We start from the raw sequence: 23,045 nt of genomic DNA, 5'->3' as shown, positions 1-23,045 counted from the left end.
ATCTGTCACTTATGGGCAGAATTGGTTTCAGTGAACAAGCTCCATCTCCCATTCCCAATCCCTCTAGCCAGCCAGCTCCTTACTTTATCCTGACTTGCAGTGCCCCCTGCTGGTCTGCCTGGGCAGAGGCGGGGATAGAACCAACACTTGTGTGTGCACACCTTATTTTTTCTAGCGTGAATCCACTGGGGACCAGAGTCAGAAGTGAAAGGCTGGGCCCTTGCCTTGGCCCCCTGACCTATTGCTCAGTAACAGGCATGTTCCAGGGCATCAGTGGCTGGGCTCCCTTCTATTGTCCTCTCCTGTCCCCTCTTCCTCACTGCAGAGCTGAGTGTGGAAGGAGAACTCAAAATTCACTGCCAAAAGGATTAATTAATGCAGAGTTAAGGCTGCCCCTTGCTGCACTATGTCCTTCTATCATGCTGAGTTCACCTACACTCAAACCACTGAAAACCAGGAAATTCAGAAGTAAGGTTCACCCCACCCCATCCCCTTAACTCTGCCCCTCTTTGAGCAATGTCACAACCCACCCCCACAGCCATCACAGCACCCTACCCTTCCAGATGATATTGAGCCCCACAGGAGTGTGCAGCTTCCCGCGCAGACAGTCCAACCTGCTCAGCCTGCATTGATTTAAATAGACTAGGACAAAATTCCAGGTCAACTCTGGTCATTCCACCCTGCCCACTTGAAACTTCCCTCAGGCAGCTTCTTATGGCTAATCTTTGCCTGCTGAGCTGCTGTGTCCTGTTGCTGTGTACTGCTAAACTATAACACTCCACCCCAGAGGAGGCTGCATTTCAGTGATGGGTAAAGTAAATGATCTGTCTGTTTGGTACTTTATATGGCCCTGCATTGAGTAGGCTCACTGCTGGTGCACCTCCTTGTGGCTGGGCATCACATGGCAGGCTCTCCTCATCTATCACCACCCCCCACCCCCAGCCAGTCCAGCCCTGTGGTGTTCTGCCGCTTCTTGTGACTCTGCCCTCCAGCCCATCTCTCTAAAGTCTCACCCCTTGCAGGGTGTTGATGTCGTGTACAAACAGTGTCCCACACAACTCCAGTTATCAACACTGCACCTTCCACCCGGCCTCGGCTCCTCTTCAATCTCACCCTTCTCTCAGAGCAGCGGGTTTCCCATGTCAAAACCCCAAACAAAACAAACCAACCTCTGTCCGTCCAGGCTTGAACACTGGGTCCTGCTGGGCTCCCCTCAGCTCCCTGCTCTGGTTACAGGATAAGGTCCCTGGAGCCTTTCCCAGGGCCTGTCTTCTCTCATCCAACTACCTTATTGTCCCTTTCCCAGAGTGAGGGAACCCTAAGCCCCACAGAGTCCTGCCTCTGTAGCTTTCACTCCCTTCCATCCTGAAGAAGGCCCAGCTGGCTGCGATAACAAATCCAGCCTTACCACACCCTCCCGGGACAGCCAGGTGGGCTAACTGAGCTTAAAGACTCTTGTTAACCCTTTGTTTACATGAGTGGGGCTTACACTCCATCACTGTAAGATCTGATCCCATCACAGTCTTGTAAGGCTGTTTGCCACCTGGGAAGCAGGGCAGGGCTGCTATCCCCATTGCACAGGTGGGGAAACTGAGCCCCAGAATAACTCTGTGACTTGCTCTAGGTCACCCAGGGAGAATGCAGCAGACCAGGGAATTAGACCTGGGTTTTCCAAGTCCCTAAACTAGCATCCTAGTCACTGCTCCAGCTTTCCTTTCTAGAGAGGACCACATTCTTGTCCCTATGTGACCACTCGGTGCTGTAGAATGGAGAACTGGGCCTGCCGGCTGTAAAATGTGTTGGCTGCAGGATGCTCTGTAAAGATCCTTCCTAGCTGGAATCTTTTACACAGGAGCCACTTGTATCCCACCGCTGCATGTGCTCTTCCTGCCTTGATAAATCTGCTTCTGAATTCGTGGGGTGGGTTGTTTTGTTTTGTTTTTAATCCAGCTGAAGGAAAACAAATTTGCAAAGTGATTTGCCTGGCCTGGGCTCTGAGCCTGGCCAGATTCCTCGTGTGAAGTCCCACAACTCAAACATTGCTGGGACAAAGTATTTAAGGAGCTGAGAACATCACCCAGGGCTGGAATGGAGCTGCAGCCCGGAGCCACCTTAAAAACTACTCACCCCTGTCGCACTGCCTGAATGGCAATCGTGAGTGGCATGAGGTCTGTGTTCTGAAGTCAAGTGGAAAGTGGAGAATATCCCATTGGTCACCAGACTTCAGAGCTGCCGGGGCAGCAGTCTGTGCCTTTCCCCTCCAGCTGAGGAAGAGAAGAGTGGGATCCTCTCTGGGACATATTTATTATCCCCCACAAAAATGAACATCCCCCTCAAAATCACCTGCCACTACTCTGTGCTTTGGAAGATGCTTCTCTCTTTAATCCTCCTGCAGGGTTTTTCCCATGCCCTGACTGCAAATCATGGTAAGTTGCATTACTTATAAAGACATGGATGTCGGGCTCAACTCAGCCTTGCCACAGCTCTGGGTGCTACTGGCTGGCTCTGGGTGCTACTGCGGAGGCTGTGTGTGTGTGTGGGGGGGGTGGCTGGATTTTTTTTTTTGGAACCCCCAAAGAGTGTATCATTCTGTTCCTTTCTTGTGTCCACAATGGAGCTACTGTTCCAACTCCCATGGGCCACTCAGCCTTTTCTTTTGTCTGCTTTAGAAACCAATTTCCTAAACAAATAACACACCAAATGCGTTGTGATGCTTTCCAGCCAGTCACAGACATGAACAAACTCCGCTTACAAGTACCCCACAGAATTTCTGCAAAGAGCCTGGGTTACTAGTTATTCCCTCCAGGCCTGATCCTGCATCGTCAACATCAGTGGGCGCAGGATCGAGCCCTCCGCTCCCTGCTCCAAAGACATTACACTGGGATCAGGGGTGCTGGAGCAATTTTTATAATGGGGGTGCTGAGAGCCCTTGAACTAAACTGTAAACTCTGGATATAATGGAAACCCGAGCAAGCCAGGAGGTGCGACAGCACCCCTAGTTCCAGCACCTATGCTGGGATCCGATTGAGTTGTGCGCCATATTGAAGTGAGTAGCCTTCAGAGCAGGGGTTAAAGCCTAGAAGGTGTTGAGAGACAGTGTTCAAAAAGCTGGCTAATCATTGGCATGCCAAAGCTCTCTTTACAGGCAGAATTTGAGGCCTCTCCTTAATCCTAATGCATTTTGCAGGGGCATTTCTTCCGAGGTTATTTATTGCGGATTTCTTTGCTGGCTGTTGACAGCTCTGAATCTCCTTCAATATTTGTGCCTGACTCCCGTTGACTTACATGGACACTGCAGAAGCCTGTTGATTGATCCCCGCTGATTGTGCTTTAAAAATATAACCCAGAGTCGGTGAGCTGTAAAATGCCACCAAAAATGTAAATATCGGCTACATATTTATATATACATCCCAAGGCCCTTTAGGAAATCGCAGTCCCTTATTCCAGCAGACATATCCCCATCAGGTTAGGAGCTGAGCATCCTGGACTCAGCACTTTCCAGGATTGGGTCCAGTGGTCAAAACCAGGTCCTAAATGTCATGGGGGATGCTGCGTGGGCTTGGGGTGACTGAAGTTCTACATGATCTGGGGGATGTTCGCTGTAATTAATATGCATCCAGGGCTGTGACCCTTTTTGGTGCCGGTGAGGCTGAGTGTGTACTGGATGTGTAATTCACCTGGATTTATGGGCATTCGGGGGCTGCTCTTTGATGCTTGAAATGGTGGAGTCTTTAGCAAACTGACCCTAAAGGGAAGTTGTGTGAATCCAAAATTGCTGTGATATGGTCATTTCCTGGGCTCTGCAATTCACCTTTCAATCTGCAATCTGGATTATTCTTTTATTTAGCAAAGCGGGCCACAAACGGTAACATCGAACACTGTGCAGCTGTCCTGACTCAGGCAAAGCTCCGTGGGCTGCGTAAAGATTTTAAGATATTATTTAAAAATATAAGGCTGTTTCAATGCTGAAATCGCTTCGTATCTCAATTTCTCTGCTGGGTGGAGCTAATCCTGTGATTATAGCACGGCAAGTAAAGTGGTATGTCGGGTAGATGAATTCTATTCTTTGATCACTAGTGATCAGTAGCTAAAACGGTGCCAGGGCAGATGCAGCAAGTGAGCAGAATAGTAGGCTTTCTGAAAACAGGTAATAAGGACAGCTGGACAGAAAATGCTTGGGATTTTTCCATGGAAAATTTTGATTTTTCGTTGAAAAATTTCAGCTGAAAATTGCCCCAAAAGTAAGTGTGTGTGTAAGGGGGGGAGTGATGAGAAAAAAACAACCCATTGGGTTTTGGCCAAATATTTTCAGTTTTCCGGAGAAAAATAAAAAAATGTCAAGGGAAAGCAGACACGCTCTACAATCATTTTCATTTACTCAAACCCCAATTTTCAACCAGACCTTTAAATAAACCTGATTTTAACGTGAAAAGTAACTCGCCAAGTCCCAGAGGACGGGACTGTTCCCAGCGACTGTGTCCTGTGACTCTCTGTTTTTCACTTGAACGGTTCCCACTGGAATCTTCTTATCAAGCGCCTGATTCAAAATTTGCTGCAAGCCAATGGAAAGATTTCCATGAACTTCCATGGGCTTTGGATCAGGCCCCAAACCTGTCTCATTAGCCCAAGCCTGGGAGCAGACTGGGAACCCCTTTCTCTAATGGCCTGACTATGATTCTAAGCCTTGGGAGCGTTGGGTTTGTGCAATGAAACGCTTCTGACAGGTCTGTAGCAAAATAGTAACAAGGCAAATAAATGTCACATAGAGAGCCACATAGGGCCCGATCCTGCTCTTACTGACATTACAGGCAAAACATCTCACACAGCAGAGACGTATCGTTTGTTTCATTTGACTGCTTGCAAACTTAGGCCAGATTCTGCTCTAAATTATCCCAGTTTAAAGCTGGAGTTACTCCACCATGTTCAGTAGCATTACTCTGGATTTACACCCATGTAAACAGGAGCAGAATTTAACCCATTATGTACAAAAGAAGATGCACCAAACAAAAGCAATAGACTCCCGACGCATTCCCACCTCTAGTCCCAGAGCTGAGCTCCGCAAACAAGTTGCTCTAATAGCTGAGCACTGTTTGAGAGGCACATGAATGTCAGCACTGTACTGTCATGGCTGGGCCTGAAAGGGCTGCAATCTGCTAATTTCTGCGAAGAAATGTCATCTCATTAGCTCACCAGGCCAGCTGGCGCCCCTCTTATTTGAACCAAATGCTCCCTTACCCCGCAAGTGAGCCCACTGAAATCAGCCAGGCTGCTTGGGGTGTAAGGCAGTAGGCAATGCTAGTCATGATGGAAGAAGGAGAGGTGATTGTATTGCTTTAGGCCGCTCTGGTGAGACCGATGCTGGAACGCTGCGTCCAGCTCTGGGGTCTGCACTTTAGAAAGGATGTTGAAACACTGGAGCAGGGGCAGAGAAGAGCCACACACAAAAAAATTTGAGGGCTGGAAAAAAATGTCTGACAACAAGAGACTTCAGCAGCTCGATCTGTTGAGTGTATCAGAGAGAAAATCAAGAAGTGACTTGATTACGGTGTGTAAGTACTTTCACGGGGAGAAAACATTGGATACTCTTAATGTAACAGAGAAATGCAGCCCAAGAACCAATGGCTGGAAGCTGAAGTCAGACCAATTCCATTCAAAGCAGGGCAGACTTATTTTTTATCAGAGAGGGGGTTTAACCAGTGGAACAAATCGCCTGGGGAAGTGGTAGATTCTCCAGGTCCTGAGGTCTTTATAGAACAACTGGAGGCCTCTCTGGAAGACCTTGAGTCAAACACAAATTACTGAGCTTAACGTGGGAACTGGCCGGCTGGGCATGCACAGGAGGTCAGACCAGGTGATCTAACGGGCCCTTCTGCCTTCACAGTTTCTGACTCTGATCCTTATAATTTACATGGGTATTTCTGGGGGAGGCCTCTGTCTGGGAGGTGAAGATTCACCCCAATGAGAAGACATGTGTGTGGTTTGACTGGGCAGCAAAGGGGCCCAGCTGTCCCTGGTTAGCATTAAGAGAGGATTAGGAATTGAATCAGCCCCATAAAGTTTGTTTCCAACAGTGGCAAGTACAAGCAGCTTAGAGAGCATAGAGCAGACGCTGAGCCCGGTTCTCCATTGTCCTGCCCCTCACACTGGCCTTTGCACCAGTGCAAAGTGCTATTGAATTAGAATGAGCAGCTGGAGGTTGCTGGCAGAGACTGCCTCAAGGTGCAGGGCAGGCAGAGAATGGGTCCCTTTGAATCTCTGGTCCTGGGGTAGAAAAGCACAAATGAGCCCATGGTTCTCTCTGCCCCCAAATGCCTCTTTAAATCTGTTTGCCTAGCTGGGGGGTTAATTTTAGCTCGGGTCAGGGAGGCCTCAGTGGAGCTCAAGTCTCTGCCACCAAGACCGGCTGCCCTTTTAACAGAGAGCTGCTAATCTCGCCCCGCCCTGGCCCAGCCTCGGCTTCAGTTTCTCCTTTTCTGCCCATGTCCTTTTTGTTTGGGTGCAAGAGTTTTAGGGGTAGTGGGAGAAAGCGGCGCAGAGATGGGACTGAAGGCAAGAGCAAGCCCCTGGTGAGTGTGTCTTACAAGAGCCCAATCTGTGACCAAGCCCCGGAGGACAGGACTCGATTATAGCCCCAGTTAGGAAAGGTTGGGGATTTGCACTCATGCTTTTAACTCCAGAGGTGCCCCGTTCCATAGGCTCCGACTTCCCCTCTGCTCAGTGAGTGCTCGACCCCCCTCCCACCCGTAGTCCCGGCCCTGCACCACCCTCACACTGCCCCATTCCACCCCTTCTTCAAAGTCCCCGCCGCCTTCCTGCCCCCATCCCAACTTCTTTCCCCAAGTCCCCACCCCTGCCCTGCCTCCTCACTGCCTCCTCTCCTGAGCGCACCATGTCCCTGCTCCTCCCCCTCCCTCCTGGAAAGTCCTAAACGCCGCCAAACAGCTGTTAGGCGGCAGGGGGTGGGAAGCGCTGGGAGGGAGGGGGAGGAGCAGGGATGCGGCGCGCTGCAGGGGGGAAGGAGGTGAGGCTGGGGGGAGCTTGGCTGCCGGTGGGTGTGGAGCACCTGCTAATTTTTCCCCAAGGGTGCTCCAGCCCACGGAGTCGCTGCCTATGCCCCTTTCGATCCCCGATGCGTTGGCCAAAAAGAGCAGCTGTCACAGCAGCAGGGCCGAACGTGCTAGCCAGGGTTTGACTGTTTGCTCATCCTGCATTGGGAGCAGGGTGACCTCTTCCCAGCCTGCTGTTAGAGGAGCAGTTAAGCAGTTAAGCAAGGCAGGGCACTTCAAAGAGAAAAGGAAAATAAAACCTGGACAACAATAGGGTCTGGTCCATCACCCCACTGAAAGCCACTCTCTTTTGATGTCAATGGATGTTGGCTCAACATGTTTGATCCCAAAGCTTTTTGGGGGAATTATTTCCCAACATGGAAAGGCAGCCACTTCTGGGGTGGAACCTGGCAGCTCTTTAACAGCCGCATGAAATCTCATTCAGGAGAGGGAGTGAAGGAGGATACTGACTGAGACAACAAGGGTGGCAGGATGTAAGGGCAAGGGGTTGGATTTGTTGTGGATCCTGGGGAAAATGCTCGGGGGTCTTTAAGGCTTACAGGTGGGAGGGGATATTGAGGCAGACTCAGTGTTAGTTATGCTGAGTAAGTGCTTTGTTTGCTTGCTTTGCAGGTTCCCACTGGACATATAGAGGTAAGGCTGGAAGAGGATTTTATTCTGGGCTTTCTCCCATTCAGTTCCTGTTCTCACGGGCCCCAGTTCCCTTCTGCTAGCTCAGCGGGGCAGGATGCAATGCCTTCCTGCCAACACCATGCCCACGCTGGCTAGCAGGTGGCAATGGACGGTGATTGATGTTGCCCCTCCTACTGGGGACTGAGTGCACTATTTGTGCTGCTGCCAGCCTGGCAGAGAGCTGGGGGTCTCCCCACAGACGCCTCCTGTTCGTGAGATGCTCAGACCAAGGAAGCCGGGCCATTCAGGGGGCACTGCAGAGCGGCTCCTGGCCTGTCCCTGGTCTTTTCCAGCCCGGGAGCTTCGAGTGCTTTGCAAGGCCTCAGTGATTAAACCCAACACCCCATGCAGGGGGGACACCCTACTCCCATTTACACAGGGGGAAAGGGAATGACTTACTGGTAGACCAAAGAATAGAACCCAGAGATCCTTGCTCCCAGCCTCCTTCTCTAACCACTGTACACCACTCTCTTCCAGAGCAGAGACTAGAGCTCAGGAATCCTGGCTCACTGTCTTGTGCTAGACCCCAGCCCCCTTCCACAGCTGAGAAAAGAACTCAGGAGTCCTGGCTCCTAGATCCTGCTCTAACCAATAGACCTCACCATTTCCCAGACCTACTGGCCTCTGTGGGAGTTACTCATGTCCTGCAGGGGGAGAACTGGCCTCCTGGGTTGTGTCCCCAGTTCTGAGAGAACAATGTGGTCTAGTGGTTAGAGCAGGGTGTCTGGGAGTCAGGATTCCTTGGTTTTTTTCTCAGCATTGGGAAGGGGAGGGTTGGAGCAGGGAGGCCTGGGGCTTCAGGACTCCCGGGTTCTGTCCCCAGCTTTGGGAGGGCAATATGGTCTAGTGGTTAGAGCAGGTGCACAGTGACTCAGAACTCTTGGACTCTATCCCAGACTTTAGAAAGGAGTATGGCATAGTTACAGCAGGGGAGTGATTCATCTCTTCCACAGCAGGACAGGTTTCCAAGGGTCCTGACTCCTAATCCCCTGCTCTAACCACTGCACCCCAAACCCCAGTCCTTACCCATTGCTTTAGCCCTTGGCCCCTGCCTTTGCAGGAATTTTGGGCCTCCTGGATTCTCCCCCAACTAGTTCCCATGCTAGAATGGCCCCATTGTGTTCCCAGGGCCCTTATGTAACAATGCTAGATCCACCATCCAGATCGCCAGCTAACTGCCTGCAAGCCTAACAAATCCAATTAACACAGAGCCAGCACATATCTGAAAGTGCAATCCTGCACCAGCTGGGCACGGCTGATCCCACTGCACGGGGGTCAGACGTAATCCTCACCTAAGCTTGGGCCCTGAAAGCACAGCATTGTGCAGGAACCTGGAAAAGCCAGCAGCGGGAACTCATTTGAACCTGCGCTCAGAGGCCTGCCTGTTACCCAACGCTGGGGGGCAGGGAGTGCACTTTGGCTGAGCAGGCAAGCCCATTTGCCCCAGCAGACCCAAGCCACATATTAGACGCTTGTGCATTTTTTACGTGGCAGACATGGATGTTGGGCGCCCTAGGCCCAGAAGCTTCTGGGAGCTCCTAGCAATGGCCAGACGGGGCACTGAGAATGACTGTATTTTGTGGGTATATCTGATTTGGAGGTTCTTTGTTTTCTGGGTAACTTCAGAACAGAAGAACAATGGCCCAGTGGCAGGAAAAGCAACAGCTTTATCTGTGCTTCCCCGGTTGGAAAATGTTTCCAGCAAACTAATTACCATAGCAGAGGTTACATTCAGATGCAAATAACAGCAGGGCTCTGGCCTCCCTTCCCAAGCTGGGTCCTTCATACAAAAGCCTCCTCATTCAGCCAGAGCTGGAGAAAAACCAATTTGCCTTGTAGTGGCCTTGGCGAGGCAGAGTTGCCTTTTAAAAACGGCATAATTAGGCTGATTCCAGCCCTGCCAGATAGGGACACTCACAGGAAAAGTGAAACAGGCATAGCTTAGACAGTGACATGCGTTATTATAACCACTTATTCACAGTTATTTTGATTTTTGGCATTTTCCTGAACAGAAAGAGAACCTCTAACCAGGGCTCTTGCATCCAGCTCCTCAAAGGTCTTTAGGCGCCTAATTCCCCTGGTAGATAGCTGAGTCCAGGTGACTTTGCCACACAGGCCAGAATTTGTAAGTGCTCAGCACCCATAATGAGACCAGATTTTCCTAAGTGATCAGGGTGCTTATCAGCTGTTGAGGTCTTTGAAAACCCAGCAGGGCATGTCATGGTGGGAGCTGAAAGCTCCTGGAAATCCATCTCCAATGGAGGGTGCTGAGCAGTTCTGAAATTCTGCTCTGGAGCTCCTAGGAAAATCTGGCCCATTGGGAAAAACACAGCCATACAAAGCAGATTATTCTGACTGATGCAGCCGCTAGAAATGGTCTTGGTGCCAAACCAAAGAGAGGCACCAAAGAGCTTCACATCTAAATCCAAACTGCCTCTAGAAACCCTGGCTAGAGCTTGTCTCTACTGAGGGTTTTATCTGTCTCCTGTCTGAACACCTGCCAAGCATTTATAGATTGATCCTCCTGGGGCCCCCCTTTGGAAAGCATCATTCTCCCCATGTTACGCTCTGTGACAGCCAGGACTGAACCCAGCCTTTCTCCTGACAGAGGACTGGTCCTTGCACGAGTGAAGTGAGGCATAGCTGTAAAAAGCTTGGTGCTATGCAGGGGAGATTGCGTGATCCAGTGGTTACGGCAGGAAAATGGGAGCCAGGACTCCTGGCTTCAAGGCCCAGCTCAGGGGCAATGGTGGGAAACGGATCTGATGATTACAGTAGGGGACTGGGCGTCAGGACTGCTGGGGTGTCCAACTTACTGCTGCTGCGTGACCCAAGGGGCAATTCACGTCCCCTCTCCGTGCCCTTGTTCTTCCCTCATGGAACAGGGATTGTCCCTTCCAGCTGCAGCTCCTGAGGGGCTTTGAGATCCCTAGCTGAGAGGCGCTGGTGAAATGCTGAGCATTGTCATGGCCACAGCTATGTGTGGCGCGTCATACCGAGGGTGTGAAATCGCGCTGCCGGGGACAGAACTGGCCCCCACACAAATCTAGCTGGTGGAGACACCTCCCCAAGGGGCTTGACACCCCCCCTGTACTCTCTGTTTTCAGGCCCCCACGGCCAGGTGCACTGGTCAAATGACTACCCGGACTGCGGGGGGGAGGCCCAGTCCCCCATTGATATCCAGACCAAGTCCGTGCAGCACGACCCGTCCCTGCTGCCTATTGAGCCCCAGGGATACCGGAGCCCTGGGGATGGGGCCTTCACCCTCCGCAACAACGGGCACACAGGTGAGACTGCAGTCAGGGTGGGGCGGGCGTTACCCCAGGAATGCAGGGGCATCTCCATGTGGGCTGGGACCCTCCTGTTTTAATCTAGGAGCCTTGAGAGCACTGTCTGTGCCTTCTCTGTGCCCCTCCGCAAAATCTCAACGCTCAGAGCAACAGTCTCCTCCTTCGCACCCCCAGGCCTGCCTGCGCTCTCCCCTCGCTGGCCTTTTCCATCCCTGGCCCCGCTGCTGGCACCCATCCCTGCTGCTGGCACAAGAGCCCCTTCCTCTGCTGCTCCCCTGCTGCAGCAGCGTCTCCATATCCCCCTCTCTCGGCAGCTACTCATCCAGTTAAACCTCACTAGGACATGCAGGTAATGCCCCATTGCTGACTCTGGCCCCGCAGCTTCCTGCGTGGCACCGGGAAGATGCCCCATTGCTATGGCACTGGGGAGCTGTCAGCCATTGCCCCATTGCTATAGCACCGGGTGGGGAGCTGCCAATGATTGCCCCATTGCTATGGCACCACAGACTGGTCAGCCATTGCCTCATTGCTATGGCACCGGGGAGGGGGAGCTGCCAATGATTGCCCCATTGCTATGGCACCACAGACTGGTCAGCCATTGCCCCATTGCTATGGCACCAGGTGGGGAGCTGCCAACGATCGCCCTGTTGCTTTGGCACTGCAGACTGGTCCGGCATTGCCCCATTGCTATGGCACCACAGACTGGTCAGCCATTGCCCTGTTGCTGACCCCAGCCTCTCAGTCTTGTTGGGGTCCCAGGGACATGCCATTTGGGGAGAAGTCATGGATAGCTCCTTCCCCAGGAGTTTCCCTTGGGAATTATAATCAGATCCAGCTGATCCCACCCCCTGGAAAGGTCTCACACTGGGACCCTCCTGAGAGCTGGGAGTGCTGGGTGAGGGTCATGCACTGCAGACCAGCCAGCCCCAGTCCCAAAGTGGAGCAAGCTTGCCCGCCAGGCACTAGACTTCAGAGCCCAGTGCAGCAAGGCCCCTTGGCAGAGCTTTCCCTGCCCCTCCAGGATGGGCAGCAGGGAGAGACAGCCCTCTGGAGAAAGAGGAACCCAAATCAGTGCACACGGGGCATGGCAGGGACTCCCAGACTCGCTGCTCAGCCCCTCCCAGCCCAGTGCATCACCCCCAGCCTAGAGCAGGAGAGAGTGAGTGAGGTGCTGTGTTGGAGGGGGGATGTTGGCATGCAGTTGTGACTGGGGGGATGCATGTGGAAAGGGGCCCGTGTGTATGTGTGTGGGGGGGTATGACAGGATGTTTGTGTGATGTGTGTGTAAGGAGGGGAGTGTGTATGACTGTGTGTGAACAGAGAGAGGGTGTGTATGTGCATATGTGGAGGTTGTGTGTTTGTCTGGCAGGGTGTTTATATAGAGAGGGCAGTGTATATGTAGGGTGTGTGTTAGTGTGGAGTGGGTCCATGGGAGGGGGTGTACTTGTGTGACAGGGTGTTTGTGTGGAGGGGGTGTGTTGGTGACAGGGTGGTGTGTGTGTGTGGCATGCGAGTATGGGGAGATGCATGTGTTTGTGTGGAGTGTTGGGGAAAGTGGAGTGCATTTGTGTGTGCGTAGGGAGGTCTGCTGGGGTATAGCAGTGTAGGGGGTCAGGAAGGGTGGAAGGGGTGTCATAGCATTGCCAGCACTTGTACCTGTCTGGCAAATATTGGGATATTTAGCATTGGAGGCAGGTTGAGACGCAAAACTCTCAGCTTTGGAGAATAGTTTCTAGCCCACCTGGTTCTGGAGAACAGCTTGAAAACCTGATCCGAGTGCTCCCAGGGACCAGAAGGCAGGAAAAGACCCTGCCCCTGATTCTTTGGGTCACATCTCTTGCTGTTGTGGGGCCAGCTTCGGCATTCTGAGGCCAGGACTCTTCCTGTTTGAACGCTGGGGGTCGGTGATGTGGGATGCTTGAGGGGGGCCTCTCCTGCACCTTCTGGCTCCTTGCCCAGATCCCAAAGGTCCCTTGCCCAGATCCCCATGAGGGACGCCTTTCCCTGCACCGCACCCTCTAGCATTCCCAGTGGGAGGCAGATGGCCCAGCATGGCCTCATCTCTGCTCCCCCCAGGCCTGATCCTCCCAGCAGGCATCAACAGCAAGGGCCCTAGGATGTACGGGGTTGGGAGACTCCGTGCCGTGCACTAACACCCCCTTGGCGTATGTTCCCACAGTGGAGATGTCCCTGCCCCCGTCCATGTTCCTCCGGGGGCTTCCGCAGACCTATGCGGCTGTCCAGCTGCACTTCCACTGGGGCAGCATGGATCAGGAGGAGGGGTCGGAGCATCAGGTGAACGGGGAGGGTTTCCCTGCTGAGGTGAGTGTGCTCCTGCCCCAGGATTGAGGGCCACAGGGCAGTTTTCTCATTGCGCTGGGAACCACCAGCACCTTATCCTCTCCCTCCTTAGCCAGACCAACTGGGCAATTGGGGCCAAAGCTACCCCGGGTGCAGCTCCACTGAAATCTATGGGGTTACCGGGACCCATCCTCTCCCTAGGCCATGAGACCTCCCCTAAAGCCAAAGGGTTTTAATTGGGGATGGAGGAGGAACCAGTTACTCCCTCCGTGCTGGTACCATCTGGTGCATAATCCCCGTCCTGCCAGGTCTCTTGTTGGAGCCGTGGCAGGGGAGATTGTACCTGGAAATGCCGCACTGGGGCTGGGGGATTAGAGGGGCCGGTGGAGGTGGCGGGGATTAGGAGGAGAAGAAAGGTCCTGTTCTACCCCCTGGAAGCCACCAGTGCTCAGCACTAAACTGCTTAATGCTTGTGGAAGAGTCTGATGCAACGTGAGTCTGAATCCACCCTGCAGCTTCCAATGCGATCAACCCTGGTGGGGCTACCACAGTGCATTTACCCCTGCTCCCCCGCAACCCTCCTCTCTCTGGGAGGGTTTGCATCTCAAGTGCAGTCTATGTTCGTGTGGGGAACAGGCCAGCACATGTCTTAGCAATCAATGCAGCCACCCAGGGGTGGGGTCAGTCCTGGGCTGGGGCCCCAAGGTCACCGATTGAGACCCAGCCCCGTGACAGAGAAGAGTGCTGCTAGGGTCCCGATCCTGCAGCTGTTCCTCACCCGAATGGGTCCTGAGTCCCAGGAAGGGAAAGTGTGAGCAAGGCCTATCGGGCTCAGGATCTGGCGGAGCGCTGATGGCTCCTGCAGCGGAAGGTACCGTGTGGCTGCTCGTCCCCTCTGGGGATCAGGCCTATTGGGGCTGGCAGGTTGGCAGAGAGCAGTGCGGGCCCGAGCCAAGTGGGATTGGGTGTGAAAGGTCGGCTGTAGGAAAAGGGAAGGGGGAGGCTGACTAGCAGGCTAGGCCTGAAAAGGTGGGTTGTAAAACCCAGTAGCCATTTCCTGCTGGCCCTGACTTGCCAAAGGGCAGCTTGGTCCAGTGGTCAGAACACTGGGGAGCCCTGGATTGTATTCCCAGATCTGCCACTGAGCCCCCTGGGGCGACCATAGGCCTGCGCCTCTGTTCACCCCATGAGCGGATGGTGGGTGGATACTTCACTAATGCCTGTGAGAAGGAAGGGGGCCCCGAGAGACTGCGCCTTTAAGAGACTGCCCCCCCTCTCCCCGCAGCTGCACATTGTGCATTACAACTCGGAGAGCTACGCCAACATCACCGAGGCCAAGGAGCAGGCGGACGGTCTGGCCGTGCTCGGCATCTTCATCGAGGTGAGCACCCTGCCCATGACCCACTTAGGCGGGGCAGCCCTGGTGGGTCCTACAATGCAGCCAGCCTCAGGGGAAGGGGGTAAAGCTTGTGCAGGTGACAGCCAAGCTTTCTCAGGGGACAGTCCCCTGGAAGCTACAGACCATCACCAACTTCCTCAGTCCCTGCTCCAAGTGCAAGGTGCGCTCCTCCTACCTGATGTAATGAGGGCACCCAGCAGCCAGTGCTGGCCATTTAAAACAGCAACCCTACCAAATCAAACCATTCCACTGCATATACATCTCTTCCCCTGGACAGAGCGTGTGAGAGAAAGAATCCCTTGGGACACACGTGAGTCACGGGGCTCAGTGCAGGACTGGAAGGTGCTCGGAGACTGCTGTGCTGAGGAGGTTCTAAGACCCCACATAGAACAGAACGGGGCAGGCCCCCACTCAACCAGCCATATAAGTGGGCCATCCAGCCTGGGCGTCTATTGTGAGCTTCCCCCAGGAGCTCAATGCTAACCCGCAGCCTCTTGTTCTCCACTCCATCCATTAGATTGGTGACATGGCCAACCCTGCCTATGACAACATCTTCGATCAGCTAAAGAACATCCAGTATGCAGGTGAGGCCATCAGTTCCTAAGTGGAGTGTGGGGCCAGGGGTGAAGCTAAGAGGATGGGATGAGACTGAGCAGTAGATAGTACAGGGTACATATCAGGGCACATTTCCTAGCAGTGAGAGTCATTAGATCCTGGCACAGACTCCTAGATTTTATGACCAGAAGGGCCCATGAGACCATCCAGGCTGAGTTCCTGTATCACATAGGCCAGAGAATCTCCCCCCTATTATCCCTGATATTGGGCTAAACACACTTCTGGTCTGCTCTAGAGGAGCATTTAGTCTTTGGCTGCAGACATCAAGAGACTGAGAATTCCCTGCTTCCCAGAGCAGTTTGTTCCAATGGTTAACCACCCGCACTAGTAAAGATTTGTGCCTTATTTTGGCTTTGAAATTGTTCGGCGTCAGTTTCCAGCCAAGGACGCCTTTCTCTGCTAGATTAAAGAGCCCTCTGGTGCCTGGTATTTTCTCCCCGCAGAGGCACCTGTATGTCATAATAATTCACCTCTCCAGCTTGTTTTTGACAAGCTGAGAGTCTCCCCTGGGACAGGGCGTGAGATCCGTGGCTAGGTTGAGACGAGAGCTGGGTGCCTAACTCCTCTAGGCACCTTTGATAATGCCAGCCCTGGTCTTTCGGCTAGACCGGACAGAGTCCCAGAGCCCAAACTGTGTAGAAGGGTAACTCACTGCCAGCACACCCCCTCGCAGGTGGGCATGGCGTAGCAGAGTCTTTTCCTCTGGTGTCTCCAGCTGATACCACCCCACCCCTCCTGACTTGGCCCTCTGGCCTGGTCACACATGGTCCCAGCCTTTCCAGAGTGAGCTGATTCACCATACAGATAGTCCAGCTGCTGTGTGTTGGGTCTTCAGACTTAACAGTCCTTTGCACTTTCCCACCAGTGCCTCCATGCCATCTCCCTTGGAAACCCAGGCCCTCCTTCTCCACCTGGTTCCCTTCCAGCCCAAGGACCCTGTAATAAACAGCTACGGTCTGTCTGCTCAGACTCTTGGCTTCCTGCCTGGCCTACGTCCTAGCCCAGCCTGCCTCTTGGCCTTTCCACTAGCCTCTCTCCAGGCGCGCCCCTCCGCAGACCCCAAAAGGAAAACGCAGCAGTCACAAGGGACAAAGCACACTGGCAGTCCCGTGCCAGGCCTACCTGCCCAAGGAAGGCCCTGCTGGTGTCTAGCAACCTCTGAGTAGCTCCAGATCTTCTTTCAAGGGGCTAGTGCAAGAGATGCTGCTCCAGTCAGCCATTCCTGGGCTGGGTTTTTCCTCTTCCAACCCCTCCCTCTAGGCTTGACACCTCGCCCAGGTGTAACAGGTGGGGCTGACTAAGCTCACACTCTCTCATTAACTCTTTCCCAGCCAACGTAGGGGTCTGTATATCCCCATTGGGAACAATCCAACAAGCCTACATAGGACATTCTCTGCGCTGAAACGCAGCTGCTGCTTTAACCAGCTGCCTGGCTCTAAGGATAATACCCTGAGTCTAGGAATGGGTCTAGACCACGGGTCCCCAAACTGCAGCACGTGTGTCGATTTTTACTGGCATGCTGCTGCCAGCCAGGGTGCCGGCCACCCCGAACAGAACCCCAGGCCGGCAGTGGGCTGGCGGCCGGGACCCCGGCGGGCAGGAGACGGTGAATGGAACCCCAGGCCGGCGGCAGGCTGAGCCACACAACTCGCCACCAGTCTTAGGTTCTGTCTGCAGGTGTAGTGTGTTAAATTTTCTCCTCGCAGGAATGTGCTACTTGCAGAGCACCAGGGCTGCCAGCCCTAAGTAGTACATTCCTATGGGGGGAAATCTAATACACTACACGCAGGTAGGGAAGGCTGTGCCTCCCCAAACAGCCCGCCCCCTCCAACTTCCCATCCCCTGACTGCCCCCCTCATAACCCCTGACCCATCCAACAACCCCCGCTCCTTGTCCCCTGACTGCCCCCTCCCGGGACCCCCCCAACTGCCCTCCTCAGAACCCCCCACCCATCCAACCCCTCCTGCTCCTTGGCTTCTGACCACCCCCCCAGAGCCTCCCCCCCTATCTTCCCTCCCGGGATCCACCCCCACCACGCCCCATTGCTCCCTGTCCCCTGACTGCCCCAACCCCTATCCACACCCCCGACAGGCCCCCCAGGACTCCCACGCCTATCCAACCACCCCAGTTCCCCATCCCCTTACCATGCCGCTCAGAGCATCAGGACTGGCAGCAGTAAGTAGCACATTTCTATGGGGAGCAATTTAATACACTACACCCGGCCCCGCTCAGCCCACTGGAGTTCTCAAAATATGTTCTCGCACCCCCTTGTCAAAAATTACACCACAATCAGCTGAAAAACTTGAAAACTTTGTATATTACAGTAATTGTTTAAAAATGTATAATGTTAATAAATACATCGGTTTGATGAAACAAAGTAGTTGTACTTACATGTCTGTGCTTAATTTGTGTTTTCGATGCTTTATCTTCTAAAAAATCTCACAGATCTCACACCCCCAGAAAGGGCATCTCGCACCCCAGGGGGTGCATGCGCCCCAGGTTAAGAACCACTGCACTGAACTGATAAGATCTGTGTTTTAATTTAATTTTAAATGAAGCTTCTTAAACTTTTTAAAAACCTTGTTTCATTTACATACAACAATAGTTTAGTTATATAATATAGACAGAGAGAGAGAGAGAGAGAGAGAGAGAGACCTTCTCAAAACGGTAAAATGTATTACTGGCATGCGAAACCTTAAATCAGAGTGAATAAATGAAGACTAAGCACAGCACTTCTGAAAGGTTGCCGACCCCTGCGCTAGACCCAGCGCTGGGCTACTGCTGCAGAGAAGCAGCTCTGGCTGAAAGCAGCGTGTGCAATTGGGTGAGATTTAATGCCCTTGTTATTCGCTCTTCATGCTGGGCGAGGTTCTGATCGGGGATGGAGGGTGAGCACCAGGATCTGCATCCTAGGCACTCACTCAGGCAGCAGATGTGATCCCTTGGGACTTTGGTGGCCAGGAGAAGAGACTCTACCCTCCCTGCGTCTCCGTGTGGCCGTTGGGACCTGCACCAAGTGGGTGCAGTAGGGGAGGAGGAGGAGCGCGGAGAACAAAGCTTCAGATGTTGGCCCCCGACTGGCTGAAACGTGTGTGAGAGCAACTGCAAATAGCAGCTGATTGCCCAGGGCCCATTCGTGGCCAGACCCAAGGGGCTCGCTGCCTCACCTCGGCTCCTCTGCAAAAAGTCAGACTGGCTTGGTGGAAGCGAATTTGCGTCCCTAACACTATCCCCTCCGGCACCCCCTGCAGGTCAGAATGTCTCCATCCCGCCCTTCGACGTTCATGAGCTGCTGCCCACGCAGCTGGACCACTATTTCCGCTATAACGGCTCCCTGACCACGCCACCCTGTTCTCAGAACGTGCTCTGGACCGTCTTCCGCCAGGGGGTGCAGATTTCCAGCTCCCAGGTACTCTTTGTCATTTGGGCAGGATGCCCGTGGGACTCAGGGGTTCTAAAACAGCTGCCTCGTTAGCATTCAGATTGCCCCAATGCCATAAGTCACAGACAGCTGGGTGGGGAGGAGGGACACCCCAGGGTCTAGGGCTAAGTGGGTTGAGATCGTCTCTTCACTGAGCTGTAGAGAGTGTGAAAGGTGGTCCCAGGGCTTGGGGGGCATCTCACTATGCTGTGTATGAGGGGCAATCCAGGACTTGGGGGGGCATCTCCTCCCCATGCTGCATGTGGGTAGTCAACCCAGGACTTGGGGGGCATCTCTTCCCCATCCTGTGCATGCGTGGGGGCACCCCAGGACTTGTGGGGGGGGCATCTCCTCACAGCTCCATTCTCTTCCAGCTGGAGAGGCTGCAGAGGGGGCTGTACTCCACCAAAGCTGCGAACTCCTTGCCTGTGCCTCTGGTGGACAATTACCGAGCCCCTCAGCCGCTGAACCAAAGGGTTGTGTTCTCCTCCTTCCCCGTGGGTGAGTGCATCGGGCCTAGCTGACACAGATGGGGGCGGGGTGGCTGCAGAGCCTGGCGAGGGGAGAACAGGGCCCCCCCTTACATTGCAGCTGGTCTGGGGGATCTGACTCCTGTTTCTCTCCACAGGACGTAACTTTCCCATTAAGCCTTCAGCTGCTACCTACCCCCACAGACCCCAGCCCAATTGCAGCAACCAGTTTATGGAGCGATGCCCCAACCCATATCCAGGTAGAATCCAGCTCCAAACACACAGGGCTCTAACCTCAGAGCCAAAGGGCTGGTGGTAGCATCAGGGCTTCTATCTTCCTGGCTAGAATTGTTTGACCAGACTATGCCACACTGAAGAACACATAATGGACTGACTGTGTGGCACTGCTGCCCTCTGCTGGAGAGAATTAGAGTTGCTCACCTGCATGTCATGAGCCCTGTACCGCACACAGCGACTGGGGATTCTCCCCTAGAGACAGCAGGGCTGGGCTTTTGCATCAGGAGGGTCTGAGTTCTAGCCCCATTGTCACCATGCTGTGGCAGCAGAACGACAACTGGGAGGTGCCAGGAGGCCACGTGTTTGTCAGAATCTAGCACAGGGCCCGAGCCTGGCCTGGGCCCACATGGGGCGTTAGAGATCATCAACATCTGCCTCTCTCTTCTCTTGCAGGTCCCTCAGCCTACTCTGCAGGTATGGCCCTCTCTGTTATGCACAGTGGGGCTAGGAGGGGCCCATGGTGTTATGTTCATGGCAGACGCACAGAGACTTTGAATAACACGCAAGAACCCCAAAACAGAGAGAGAGAGAAAACAGGCTGTTCCTTGAGGCGTGACAACCCCTCTCTTTAAGCTGGCTCCATCCAGAAGCCTCCCTGCTATACACACCCCTGCCCCCCTTCTTAAAGGGATAGCATGCAATTCCACCACAGTCCTCAGCAGAGCATGTCTGCCACTCATCAGCAATGGGGAACAGCGACTCTCACGTGGGCAAATGCCTGGGGATCCAGGAAAGAGCAGCTGGGAGCCACTGGAGTGTGCTGTCACCGGGAATGACTGGGACCCTCCCTCCCCCATGGGTCACTCCATCCCCCGATCGCACTCTTGCCTCAGAGAGCCCCCTCCCCGAGCGCAGCCCTTACCTTCCCCTTTCCTTCCTCGGGCAGGTGAAATCATTGCCATCGTTTCTGGGACCCTCTTTGGTTGCCTCAGCATCTTTCTTACCATCCACTTTGGGATGAAGAGAATACGGTGAGTGGAGGGGCCTGAGCCCAGTTATAGCTCTGTCCTGGATTGTGCTCTCAGCTCCCCTGCCCCACATGGGTGTGGGGGGGGGGGGCTGTGGAGAGGGAGCTGGAGCTGACAAAGGGCAGAGACCCTTAAACACCTGTAGCTTCCAGAACCCAGCCAGGTTCCAGCAGCCTCTGTCAGCAGAGCCGGGCAGTGCCTGGCAGAGACCCCAGGCCAGGCCAGAGCCCCAGCTGGTGTAAATGGGTGTCACTCCATTGGCACCAATGGGGGCAGATCCCCAGCTGGTGCAAATCAGCTGTAGCTCCACTGGGGCCAATGCAGTGATGCTGATTTACACTAGCGGGGTGTCTGGCACCCCATGTTCCCAGGCTGTGCAGACATCCCACAACTCGGATCCCCTCCCACCCAGCTCCCCAGTTATTAACCAGAGCTGATCGCAGCAAGAGTGCAGCCTAGGTGACCAGCTGCAAGAACTGGGTAGCCACAGGTGGAGCGGGCACACAGATAGTCCCTGGGGAGTTGGGGTCACTATGGGGGGAGTAGGTGCACAGCCCCTATAGGATTTGGGGTTGCTGTGGGGGTGGAACGGGCACACAGCCCCTATAGGATTTGGGGGTTACCTTACCATTTCTGCTTGTCTCTTTCTCTAGCGCCAGAATGAAGAGGATCCAGGAGCAAAAGGATGTTGTGTTCAAATCCTCTTCCAGCCGTGCAGTATCAGTCGACAGCCACTGCTCCTGAACCCCAAGACTTGCCCCAACTCCTCTGCCTCAGCCTCTGTGGGGCAGCGACACAGACACCCCAAGGGTCGGCAGGCCTGGAGACGCGCTAGGCAGTCTAGCAGTAGAAGTAATGCCCATGCAGCCCCAGGAGGTTCCCCTTCGGGGGTTACTTCCCACGCAGCCTGGGGAGGGCACACAGAGCCACCCCTCCAGGCACCAGGGCCCATCCAGCCTGGGGCTGGGAGTGGCTCATAGCCGTTCCCATCGGCTGCCTGCTGGGTGGCATCTGTGAGATGAGTCAGTGGGTCTCAGCCCAGTCCCCATCACACAGCACAACATATGCCCCCATCATACGAACCCACCAGCAGGGCTGGTACTGCCAGCAGCCCAGGGGTCTTGCATACTAACCCCCCCACCCCAGTACACTTCCGCCTCAAGGCCAAGGCCCACGAGCAGGGCAGTGGGGGCCGGGGAGGGGAAGTTTGCTGTGCTGTTTACCTGGAACGTACCTGCTCTGTGGTATAATTGGGTGTCAACCATACATCTCTTGCCCGCAATGAAACCCCCAGCACAGCCTGGGTAAGCAGCAATGCGGCGTGGGGGCATGGTGCGTGACACACTGCCACTCTCCCTGATGCTGTCGTGTTGCACTGCAGAGTGGGTGTGGTGCATGGCACAAGGACGCTGTCTTCCCTGACACTGCAGCTCGTGGATCTAACCTCCCCAGGCCGAAGGTCCCTTCCCTCCGATAACTCTCTCCTGTGAAGGCCTGGTTGCCATCCTGCAGTGTTGAGGCAGGCTACACAGCTCCAAGATGCAAGAGCGAATCCAGCAGCCCTCACCCTGCGCCAGTCCCATCTATATCCCTGCCCCCGGGCTGTCAATGCACCAGGGAGAGGTAGCATCTCTGGAACTTTGCAGGCTGCTAGCAAACACAGCAGTTCGGGGCAGGCAGGGTTGTTCCCCCGATGCTGGTCTGGACACAGTGGTTCTAACTGGAAATAAAATGCCTGGCCAAGTCTCTCCAGCTGTTGCTGTCAGAGCTTCTCCCTCTCCAAGAAAGGGTTAAAACTAACCCACATCCCAGTGTTCATCCCTTAAAGCTGCAAGGTGCTTAAAGATCCCCAAGGAGGGAGGAGGAATTACGCCCTTTTCAGCATACGGGAAGTCTCTCCTCTCCCAGCCCTGGCCTCCCAGCTGCTCCAGTCAGGCCTATTTACCCCTTGTCCGTAAGTTCTGCTCTGTCCAGCAGCACAGGGTGTTTGGCCAGGGGGTCCCTGCAGCCCCCTTCCCTCGCTTGATGCACAGCCCACTCTCCATCACCCCCACTGAGGCAGGTTTTTGGGTATAACTGAACTGTCAGGGGTGCAGACCTACAGAGCTCACCCTAGAACTCCCAATCCTGATTTCTCAGAGGAGTCGCTTGCTGGGCTGCTATACCCAGCTAAGCCAGAGAAACAGGGTCAGACACTGAGCTAGTTGGAGAAGCTGTGACAAACCATATCGCAGGGGGAGATGCACTTCTATCAAAACCTGAAGCCTCTGCAAGATCCAGCCATTCTGCCAGAATTTTGTTTCAGACAAAGCAAGTAGGACCAACAGTGGTGAAGTGGCCCAGGGTGACATTTTGGGAACAAAACTTGCCATAGTTTTTTAAAACATTGCCTTATATTCTCTAACCCAACATAAAAATCAAGGAGTCAAAAATCAAGAGGTTTTGAGCACCGAAGTTCCCTGGAGAATTTGGAAGTTTTCAGTTTTTGTTCCAACGTGGCACAAAGCCAGATTTAGAAATCTCAAAAATCCTTTGTGAAATGGAA

At 53.9% G+C, this 23,045-nt stretch overlaps 1 protein-coding gene across 1 annotated transcript; it reads left to right on the top strand.

Moving 5' to 3' along the window:
• The first annotated feature begins 2,282 nt into the window (after positions 1-2,282).
• CA14 (carbonic anhydrase 14) lies at positions 2,283-22,384 on the top strand. Its single transcript, XM_075070478.1, has 12 exons — positions 2,283-2,426; positions 7,680-7,700; positions 10,847-11,026; positions 13,209-13,351; positions 14,616-14,711; positions 15,247-15,313; positions 18,596-18,753; positions 19,140-19,266; positions 19,394-19,495; positions 19,926-19,946; positions 20,419-20,503; positions 21,160-22,384. Exons 1-12 carry the CDS (start codon positions 2,321-2,323, stop codon positions 21,242-21,244), a joined length of 1,191 nt encoding a protein of 396 aa, XP_074926579.1. The 5' UTR covers positions 2,283-2,320; the 3' UTR covers positions 21,245-22,384.
• The last annotated feature ends 661 nt before the right edge of the window (positions 22,385-23,045 follow it).

This window comes from Chelonoidis abingdonii, chromosome 11 (assembly GCF_003597395.2).
Source record: "Chelonoidis abingdonii isolate Lonesome George chromosome 11, CheloAbing_2.0, whole genome shotgun sequence".
NCBI lineage: Eukaryota > Metazoa > Chordata > Testudines > Testudinidae > Chelonoidis > Chelonoidis abingdonii.
The sequence above is the reverse complement of the archived record's forward strand: the minus strand, read 5'-3'. Positions and strand labels throughout refer to the sequence as shown.

Excerpts from the sequence above, each read along its gene's own strand:
- CA14 (XM_075070478.1), top strand. The coding sequence starts at position 2,321 with ATGAACATCCCCCTCAAAATCACCTGCCACTACTCTGTGCTTTGGAAG. Across the intron at positions 11,027-13,208 it reads CCGCAACAACGGGCACACAG|TGGAGATGTCCCTGCCCCCG; the intron begins GTGAGACTGCAG and ends ATGTTCCCACAG. Across the intron at positions 13,352-14,615 it reads GGGAGGGTTTCCCTGCTGAG|CTGCACATTGTGCATTACAA; the intron begins GTGAGTGTGCTC and ends CTCTCCCCGCAG.